The sequence below is a fragment of the Scleropages formosus genome, chromosome 15 (genome assembly GCF_900964775.1).
Source record: "Scleropages formosus chromosome 15, fSclFor1.1, whole genome shotgun sequence".
NCBI classification, from domain to species: domain Eukaryota; kingdom Metazoa; phylum Chordata; class Actinopteri; order Osteoglossiformes; family Osteoglossidae; genus Scleropages; species Scleropages formosus.
Genome location: NC_041820.1, coordinates 7,894,372 through 7,904,901, shown reverse-complemented (window position 1 = coordinate 7,904,901; position 10,530 = coordinate 7,894,372). Strand labels below are relative to the sequence as shown.

The following is a 10,530-nucleotide window of genomic DNA, read 5'->3' as shown; positions in this document are numbered from 1 at the left end:
GGAAACCTTATGTAAGGTCTGGAGGCAACTTTGAACTAGCTCAAGTATGTTGAAATTCTACTGTCGCTGTTTCACTCTGAAATTTTTTTATGAAACCCATGCTGGGTCACACACATAAACCACAAATTTTGTCATTTAACATTAACATTTTTTCATTTAGCAGACGCTTTTCTCCAAAGCAACTTCCAATGAACTCTATGTAGTGTTATCAGCCCACACACCTTATTCACCAAGTTGACTTACACTGCTAGATACACTACTTACACTGGGTCACTCATCCATACATCAGTGGAACACACTCTCTCTCTCTGTCACTCACACACTATGGGTAAACCTGAACAGCATGACTTTGGACTGTGGGAGGAAACCGGAGCACCCGGAGGAAGCCCACGCAGACATGGGGAGAACATGCAAACTCCACACAGGCTGAGCGGGGATCATACCCAAGTCCTATCGCATCACCCAGGTGCTGTGAGACAGCAGTGCTCGCTGTGCCACCATGCTGCAGTATCATAACTTAATATATATATAGAAAACATTATAACATTATATAATATATAGTTTCATATTATATACACAATTCTATATAATTATCACAGTAAATTATGAGACACCAATATACATTTAGCAAAATGCATGTTAATACAAATTTTATTTTTAAATGTTTATTGATAATTCTAAAACATTTAAAAAAAACTGCTTGCAGATGAAAAGCAACAGGCATTGAAACCATGTTCATCTTTTTCATGTAACTCGGTACATTCAAAATATTTCTGATATGAATGTTTGTTGATGCATAACATGCAATAGCCTCCATTTATAGAGAAAATTGACTCAGCTTCAGTTACCTGGAAAACTGAGAGGCAGAAAGTGACAATGAAGCATTATGTTGCCCTAAATGATTTTATTTTTTCCCAGAGAGACTTTTTTGTGCAGCAAGGCCAGCTTGTTTGAGCTCTAGAGAGAAGCTGGAAGACGGCGAGCCTGTCGGTGAGGAAAGTGCACTCCAGTGAAACAGCACAAAGAATGCACACATCCAAATGGGGGGAAAAAGCGTCTTTACAAAGAATGTGTCAATCCCCTTTTTGGCCGCCCTTTACCATATCTCGGGGCCCAATTAAAAGTCTGAAAGCACCGGTTCTATTTCTCGAGGCAGACGCCTCACAAAGTGTACAAGCTTGCAAGCAAATTAGACATGGAAAGTCGAACCCACTTCAGTTCCTTTTCAACAACGCGACCCACCACGGAGCCTTGTGCCCTTAATTAAATATGGCGGATTTGCATATTTCCTCATTCAGAAGGCTGTGGGTTTTTCCTGTCGGGCAGAATTCGTGAAGTGTTGTTCGGGCAGAACCTTTGGGTGGATACAGTCGTCTTTGTGTGCTACACCTGCAATCTGAGAAACTTTCATAATTGTTCTCAAAAAATGAATAAATAAAAGAACGTTTGAGTAACGGTGATGCGAAGATTCAAGACGCGTCTACAAAATCGAACGGTTATGAAGAATCTTCAGCTGAGAGTTCCACAAACACCAGAGGGCATGTTAATGGTTCTTATGTGGTTTAAATATAAACAAAAACTTGTTGCATCCTGAGTGCCTAGTAACTGACATTTTGCCTACTTCTTGTCATTTCAAGAAAAAATCAAAAGCAAGTGTTTCTATATAAGTAGGAAAAAAGAATTTATTCAGTTTTTTCAATGTTGTAAAATTATAATATACTTGGTTTCAGATATCAACTGGTGCATGATAGTTTTCAAGGTGGTTGATGCTGGAATATTTTCCATTATTTATCACACATTGTACAAACCACCATAAAATAAAGATCAACTGCTTAAAAGCTCTAGAACTTCCAGTTTCACTTAGGTAATTGTTTCGTAGCTGTATTTCTTTAGCATGCATGTAGGCTATTTTGGTTCTGTTTACATGATGTAACTGTATACAGTATAATGGTTCCTTGGCATTTCAGTAATGTCACGACGTGCATTGCAATATGTGCTCTAATTGTCTCTTTATAAATTGTTATTTTGCACTGCTAGATGAGCACATATGAAAGAACTGTTGTTTATCAATGACAGCATTGTAGGAATGAGCTACACATATGTAGCTCTTGCAAAAATTTCCCATTGCCAGACAAATAAATTCAATGAAATGTAATTCAGTATTTCAAATACTCTGGAATATTTAAAAGAAAAAAGATGTAAAGATGGAAAAAAAATGAGAATGCAATGAAAATATGGTATACACTGAGTTTTTGCAAAGTAACTGAAGGTTAAAGACAGTTTCATTGACAGTTTAATGACAGATTTATTAAACTGCTACAATTGCAGTCATTGTTTTCTGCTGGGCAGTAGACATATTCTTCCAATGAATTTTACATTCAAGGAAATATCGACTTAATTCAGTGTCTACTTGTCTTTCTGTCCGTTACTGTCCTGGTCTTTCCATTTTTACAGAGGAGGGGACACTTTGGGTGCTGGTTGGTAATGCTGATTCTGTCTGGTCCAGATGGATGCTTTCAGATGCTGAATCTTGTTGTGACTCCACATTGGATTGGGTTTGCTCTGCTTCCTCTGAAACATGTGAGACCAAGAAGGAGGTGGCGATCTCCTGCAGAATGGCCTGCTCTGTCTTCAGACTGGCCAGTTTTTTGCCAAGGGATGTCTTGATAGTCGCGCTATGTTCCTCCACGTTGCTGTCTCTGGAGAGGGTCTCCGCAGAAGGTGTCTCCTCCTCTGTGTCCATCTTGAACTGACCTCCAGCCTGCTGGAGCTCCTGGACCTTCTGATACAGGCCCCTTCTCTCATCTTGGAGGGTCCGGCACAACTTCTCCAGCTTTTGAATCTTTTGAGTACAGACCTCAAACTCTTTCTCTTTCAGTGTTTTCTAAGAAATTAAGAGCAGTCCAATACAAACCATCAGATCAGTTGAGTTTGCAGAAATATTAAACAAAACAAGTGATTAAGTGGCTATCAGCACATTTTTTTATTTAAAGTATCATTATTTTACTTTGCTGACACCTTTGTCCAAGGGAACTTATCAGATTTTTACATAAGCTTTTTAGGGTTATATATCTTTTTTTTTACGTATCTGGGTAATCTTACAAGAGAAAAATAGGGCGATCACCTTGTTCAAGGGTATCAGAGCAGCAGTGGGATTTGAACCAAAGATCGGCACCAAAAAGGTGACAGCCCTAACCAGGACACTACCTGCTGCTCAAATCAGTGGGAACTGAAACTCCACAATGATACAGTTTTTATATAAACAGCTGGAACTAACGACTCCTCATACCTCTTGTGCCATCTCCAAAAGAGCTTTGTTGCACCCCTCAAAGCGTGTCCTCCAGGAATTCGATTCTTTCTCCAACTTCTTCATTTTTTTGGACATCTGCAAAAACATCACTTAAGCATTCCTACCATGTAGGGCATTAAATATGATGGGCAACTTATTAGGAGACCCTTCTCAGATTAACTGATAAACTGATAAATATGTGGTTAATCACACACACTGTCTGAAACCGCTTGCCCCGAGCGGCGTTGCGGCAAACCGGAGTCTAACCCAGCAACACAGGGCACAAGGCTGGAGGGGGAGGGGACGCACCCAGGACTGGACGCCAGTCCATTGCAAGACACCCCAAGCAGGAGTCAAACCCCAGAACTGCCAGAGAGCGGGACCCGGCCAAGCCTGCCACACCACCGGGTCCCCTCCTATGCGGTTAATAATAAATAGTAAACTGCACCTTCTCTATGTCTTGTTTGAAGCTGGCGTACACATCGTGGCTTTTGGTGACTGTGCCTTGGAACTCATCAAACTTCTCAGAGTACAAATTTAGCTGGTAACACAACCAAGATGACAAATGAGTGTTGAAAGAGTTACAGCTGAAAAAGCGGGAATAAAAAAACATCTTGTTATTTCTGAGTGACTGATAGAGGAGTGCAAGTCAGCAATCTAGGAAGAAGCATGCAGAATCGCATTACATCAATAGTGTCACAGGAATGTGAAGTGTGAAATGAGGCTCTGTGTGTGTGTGTGTGTGTGTGTCTGTGTGTGCTGAGCATCACCTGTGCCTTCATCCCACTCTCCTGCTCTTTCAGAAGTGTCACCTGCATTTTCAGCTCAGCCACCTGCTTGAGCAGCTGAAGGCCAGTATGAAACAAAAGATGTTCACAAAATGTTTGATCGGTTAAATAAACAAATAAATAGCAGGTACTCCCCTCTGCGATATCCGAAAAGCACACAAACTCACGTATTCTTTCTCAGCTTTGTGTTTCTCTTCAGCGTCCTTCAGCAGCATATTCGCCTGCTGAAGTTTGGTTTCCGCCAGTTTATGTTGCAAGTCGTGGTGCTTGAAGACTTTTTCCAAATTCTGAACATGAAAAGAAAACAGATGAAGTCCTTCAACAACTCAGGACTGGCTTTACTCTGATCAGCAGATGGTGCAAGAGGCAACTGTATTTAGACCTAGAATAACAAAGAAGCAGCTGCTTATGTTTTATTTTTAATTCATAACAGCTATTTGTAAGTGTTTTGCAGATGAGTTAGGCATTTTTACTCATTTATTCCATGTTACACTGTTGCCTCCTCCAAAATTATTGTGACCAGTAGTGCTTAAAAGTGTCATCACCAATAAGATGATGTTCTTCATAGATCAAGCCTGATTTTGTCAATGAAACTTGCAACCAGAAGATGACATACCGCCTCCCTCTGGTCATACTGTGTAATGAGCCCTTTGAGTTTCTCCGCTAGGTCGCTATTCTCTTTGCACAATCTGGTGTTGCGGTCACTGTGCTCGTCGATCTGGGCCTGGATTTCCGTCAGCGTGCTCTGGAAGTGTGCCGTGATCTCCTTGCGCTTCAGGTCGTCTTCGCGACACCTCTGGAGGGTCTCCTCCTGTGGACACGCGAAAGGGAGTCGGTAAAGTGCCCCCCCCTCGGAAAAAACAAACGTGCAACACGCACGCAATGTCTACAGCCACTTGCTCCAAGCAGAGCCGCGGCAAACCGGAGCCTAACCCGGCTACACGGGGGGAGGGGACACACCCCAGACAGGACACCGGTCCGCGCAAGGGACCCCCAGCAGTCGAACCCCAGACCCACCACACAGAAGGCCCCACCCAAACCCGCTGCGCCACCGCACCTCCATAATATCCATAGTATCCATAATAATTTGTTTTTAACCAGACTTTCAATATTATGGATGCTTTTCAATTAACTGTCATGCATAAGCCCAGTTTCCCAGCAGTCTTGTGTGAAACTGCACCGTGTTGTGGCCTGACTACTTCAGTTCACAAAAAGGTATTCAAGAGAAAAACAAGGGTATCTTATTTATATAATGGTTCTTCTATGCATTTATCCGACAGTTCAAAACCGTAATATCACAGTAATTTTACTTTTGACCTCCCGAGACGCAGCCATTCATGTTTGTCCACTCCAGAGGACAAATAAGTGTATCTTTCATCTTTTTGTAACGTTATCTCACCTTGCAAAGGACATTATAGGTTTTAAGTGACGTCACATATTTAGGAGCTGGGCTTGGACAATTTTTTAGAAATCCTAGGATCCAAAACCAAGACGAGTATCATAAGTGAATATAAGAGAGGCAGTGAATCGGTTGAGACAGAGATCCTGGGCCCAAACCCACCTTGAGTGTTTTGTTGTGCCTCTGCAGTTCTCGACAAAGCCCCTCCAGCTTGCTTCGGGCCAGGACGGCCCGGCTGTGCTCAGCCTGCAGAAGGTCCTTCTCCTTCATGATCTGGAGCAGCTTCTTTTGCAGGACCTTCAGCTGTTTCTGGTCTGTCCGGTGCTCCTCCAGCTGTGTACCAGGTCAGGGGGGAGACACAAGTCTGTTAAGAGCGTATACCTTGGCAAAATGTCCCTGTGGTGTATACCATTTCCAAAAGGATACACATGAAACTGGAAAATTTGATATTATTAATGAAAGAATCTTTGTAGGCTACTTATGACCATTCAGAACTCCTTCCAGTGACATAGGTCTGAAAAGTGAAGACCTTATTATACCTTTCAACAGAGGTTTCAGAGGTTTATGAGTTCACAGCTCTAGACTCAATAGGGTTAAGAATTCTTAAATTCCTCAGTCCTTTATGCTTCTCAATCCGGACAGTGAACCACTCATACGAGTGCAATTATAGGCTTATGTGCAATAACCATGGTGCACGATAGGGCAACGAATGTAACAGTTGTACAATATTCTGGCCGACTCAGTGTGTGCATTGTTATGTTTTATGCTAATGCGTGAGTTTACTGGTATAACATTGCATGTTTGTTTGAAAAAGATGCTTTGATTTTTTTTCCCTCTTATTTCGTTGTGTTTTTGACCTTGATGTGTAATATGTCATTGTTTTAATTGGACAGACCTGCTGCGATGCATTAAAAAAATAGAAAAAATTATTGTTGTGTGTGTGTGTTGGGTTATAAATATTTGTGTAAAGAAAAAATGCAGTTGTGTCGTAATCAAGCTCATGTGATTTTTTTTTTAATTAGGGCCATATTCTTTGGCTGTTGTGAGGCATATTCTTTCTTTTTGGTTTTATCCACAGAATATGGCCCTGGATTTCCTTGGCTTTAATGACTTGCTTTCTCTGAAACGTCAACTGCTAAACATTTCCTGTTTCTCACTCTGCTGCAAGCTTATCCAGAAGGACTTCTTTGATTTACATTTTTTTCTTCTTTTTTTCACTGCTGGTGCTTTCATACGTATTTATCAAGCAAGCTGTACGGCATCGCTCACCAGTTCGGCATGCTTCTTGATAATTGCTTCCAGTTTTGCTTCCGGACTACTGAGCTTGTTCAGGTTTTGCATCAGAAGCGTTGCTTCCTTCCCTGTATTGATGGAAGCGTAACACATTTTGGATGACCAACGCTTTGAATACTCTTTAAGTGTACTTTAATGTGCGATTGAAATAAATTATGCAAAATCTCAAATTATTAAACTGGTTAATTGTGGGAATTTTCAATCACTAAATATCACCAAGGTTTCAAACTGGCCTGCACATGATTTCTTTCTATGAAAGCTTTGTACACATTAATTAATATTTTGTCTATTATTGTTATTCATCAGTTTTAACTTTTTTTGTATGTTACATAAATTACCATGTGTTGATCACATTCTGGAAACAATGAACACATTACACTTTCAAATCTATTTTTGCTTCTTTAATGCGAATCCTTTCAAGGCTCCCCAAAGACCTTTCACATTCCTTCTATCCTTTTCAAGTTTTAAGCTGCTTAAGGAAGCCCTTGTGAGTCACTTCCAGTGCATTAAAGATCAGTCTCTAAGCGCACCCACCTAAGCCTTTGAGCATCTTTTTGTCCAGCTTCTGGTCTTTGCTGGGACTGGTGTCTTTTGTGACAGCAATGTCTGCACCCTGTTCACAGCTTGATTCCTCAGGCTCCTCGGCATCCACCAGGCTGGCTTCAAATTGGTAGGTCTTTATGATGTCCTCCAAGCGCTGGCCAAAATCGTCAGATGTGTCTAAATGGTGATCCTCTGCACTGCTGGCATCGGTGGCGACATCAGGTGACTTTGAGTTGTTCTCCATTCTGATGGACAAAGCTGGACAGAGGTGGGTTGATCCGTTACTGGCCTATTAGCAGCAGTATGTTGGTGGAGGCACTTTGCAAAGTTGCTCAGACTCCATGAAAAAGGACTGGAGAATCATTCCAGTCCAGACCATAAATGATCTATCTATCTATCTATCTATCTACTTGTACTAACAGTATCTCTACAAATGTATCCGAGGTCTTGAACAGTAAGACCTTCATCCAAGTCACGGATAGCTTTGCCTTCCTGCATTCTCACTTCTGTTGTCAATGAGCCTCATCTAGAGGCCGTTGGCTATATTGGTGTTGTTATCTGTATGAAATGGACCCTCTACTCTAACCGGGCCCCTCTCACACCCTCCTGACCTCACATGTGGCCACATGGCACCTGTTCTTCTGCCCTAGTCTATTTCAGGAACCTCTTCATATGGTCAAGGTATTTCTTATTCCTGCCACATCCTGACTGCTGTCAGTAATAGTGCAGCATGTGGTGCGAACACAAACATCGCAAAAAACCCTTCTCAGATACATTGCGTTTTATCTTCTAGTGATGCTTCATCACTATCAAAGTGTACCTCAATATACATCAGCACACAGTAAATATGGGTATGAATATCACTTGTTCATAACATTTGCATACCATATGTGTGTATGTTTGCCTATAAAATGCCTGCTGCCCCTAGGTCTCCACAGTCTGCAACTCGACTTGTCGAACTAAACAACACGACGCGTCAAAATTTCAGAAAAGTCAGACCGCAGTGACGCGAAAGCTAACAACTAAAGGTTGACATGGAGCTCCCAGTTACCAGCAACTCGACTCAAGTCTCCTAATGAGCAAAACTACAGCAGCGCAACACACAAGGAATCGAAATAAATAAATAGACGTGCATAATACGCAACAGCGCTGCAAAACCCAAAAGGCACGTCGCCGGAATTAGCACCATACTTTCCAAATAGCGTTCCAGGGACCGTGGAAGTGCCACTTACCATGACCGGCACGGCGCAGCAGAAGAGGGGTGTAATGAGAGGTCCAGGGTCCTAACTGTCTAGGGACAGCTGCGACAAGCAGACCCCAAAATAACTCAGAGGCTCAGTTCACATCACTACATGGGACTGGAGCTGCTGGTCAGAGCTGCCAGTAGGTCTGTGTTCAGGAGGAAGAAACATATTGTAAAAATGGAATGAGGGGTTCTTTTAAGCCTTTAATCTGATTTTAAACCTTTTAGGCCATTAGGTCTTTTTTATCAGGATCCCCCAGTGAACTTTGTATGATCACATGGTGAAAAATAAGGGACTCTCCTTCCCCAGAGCTGCGATGCTGTGACAGAGGAAAAAAGGGTAATACTATAGGACAGCATTCAAGGTGGACTAAAAGGAAAAAAGGGACAGGAATATGACAGACGTGCTTACTGAAACATTCACGTAATGGGCGAGAAGTGCTGGTACGCTGACATTTTTAAAAAAAATTAAAGTTGGCTGCTATTTCTGTCATTTAAAGGGCTGTATTATTTCTGGCCTTATTTGTTTAGTCATAGTTTAGCCAGAGCAATTTTACGTGATAATAATAAAAGCATTTTAAAAATACAATTTTCCTGTTCTGTTGTTCCGGCCAAGAAAGAGAAGCCAAAAACATAACATTCACAACACACTAATTAATAAGCCATCTCTATAAATAGTGAGAAGTCTGATATTTAAAACATCAAATGATTTTTTCCTAAATTTGTGTAACTTGAATGTGCAACATAATTTACCTAAAACTGCTCCAGTAAACCATCCAGCCACATGTAATAAAAAGGTTACATTGTAAGTTGTCTGAAACCGCTTGTCCCAAACGGGGTCACGGGGAGCCAGGTGTGTCCCTTCCCCCTCCAGCACGGGACGGCAGTCCGTCGCAGGTCAACCCAAGCAGGACTCGAACCCCAGACCCACCGGAGAGCAGGACCCAATTCAACCCACTGTGCCACCGCACCCCCCTGTACATCGTAAGTTGCCTTGCTTAAAAAAATGACCCAGCCATCCATCCATCCATCCATCCATCCATCCATTATCATTAACCACCTATCCTTTCCAGGGATTCAGCACTTCAGAGCCTATTTCAGAAGTACTGGGCATGAAGCAGTGTAGGCCCTGGACAGGATACAGTTATAACAGGGTCAGTTGAGCATAAAATTACACTTAGAACTAATTTCTTGTCAGCAGGGCTCATCAAAATATGACAGCTGCTGTCAGTTCGGTACAAAAGTGTTGTTCCTTTCCATCTGTTCACAGGGGCCCAGGAGATTCCCCCTTCATTTGACACTTTTTGGACTTTATTTGAGTAATGAGTCAGTAAATAAATCAGTTTACAACCCAGTGGTGATCTTTGCTCACAGCTTTGAAGGAGGACAGACATGGTATGTAGTGTGATTTTACTAACAAGAATCCAGGGTTTTTGCCCAGAAGGTGTAACAGTGAAACTCAGACATTATCAGTTAACTACTCAATTTTTTTTTTTTTTTTTTTTTGTTCTGTCATACAGAAATATTGGTCATGACATTCTGTTTTTGATGAAATATTTAACGGAATTCAAGAACGTGGTGTATCAAAGATGCCGCCAGCTTTATGACATTTACATTTGTTTTGGATTTTACGAACAGATGACTCAATAATATTTGCGCTCAAGTGCAGCCATTCCACTGCATTTTGCTGCATGTCTGTTCACTCACTGTTGTGCTCTATTGTCCCTTGTGTTTTTGCTGACGGGGTCCAGTAAGGGATTATTGTGGGGCCGCATGCTTTTGTTTTTTTTTTTCTTTTTTTTGGCGGAGGGGGCGGGTAAATTGATAAAGGCGCTGCATATGAAAGGGAAATGTGCATCGGCAAGGGCTTTCAGCAGCAGAGGAATCACAGCTAGAGGCTGCACAGAGCAAACGGGCTGACAATGACGGACACGCAACACACTGCCACTGTAGCTGCGGAGCCTGCGGCCGGGTC

At 42.0% G+C, this 10,530-nt stretch overlaps 1 protein-coding gene across 1 annotated transcript; it reads right to left on the bottom strand.

The window, feature by feature from the left end:
- Nucleotides 1-1,746: 1,746 nt before the first annotated feature.
- Nucleotides 1,747-8,601, bottom strand: txlnbb (taxilin beta b). The gene is made up of 10 exons (XM_018730475.1): nucleotides 8,545-8,601; nucleotides 7,304-7,570; nucleotides 6,746-6,837; nucleotides 5,639-5,809; nucleotides 4,694-4,888; nucleotides 4,245-4,364; nucleotides 4,060-4,134; nucleotides 3,738-3,830; nucleotides 3,290-3,385; nucleotides 1,747-2,884 (listed from the first exon to the last, which is right to left on the bottom strand). Exons 2-10 carry the CDS (start codon nucleotides 7,554-7,556, stop codon nucleotides 2,426-2,428), a joined length of 1,554 nt encoding a protein of 517 aa, XP_018585991.1. The 5' UTR covers nucleotides 7,557-7,570; nucleotides 8,545-8,601; the 3' UTR covers nucleotides 1,747-2,425.
- Nucleotides 8,602-10,530: the final 1,929 nt, after the last annotated feature.

Coding starts and splice junctions, on each gene's coding strand:
- txlnbb (XM_018730475.1), bottom strand. CDS start 7,556: ATGGAGAACAACTCAAAGTCACCTGATGTCGCCACCGATGCCAGCAGT. Junction 4,889..5,638: donor GGCACAACAAAACACTCAAG/GTGGGTTTGGGC, acceptor GCGTGTCCACAG/GAGGAGACCCTCCAGAGGTG. Junction 4,365..4,693: donor AGTATGACCAGAGGGAGGCG/GTATGTCATCTT, acceptor TTTCATGTTCAG/AATTTGGAAAAAGTCTTCAA.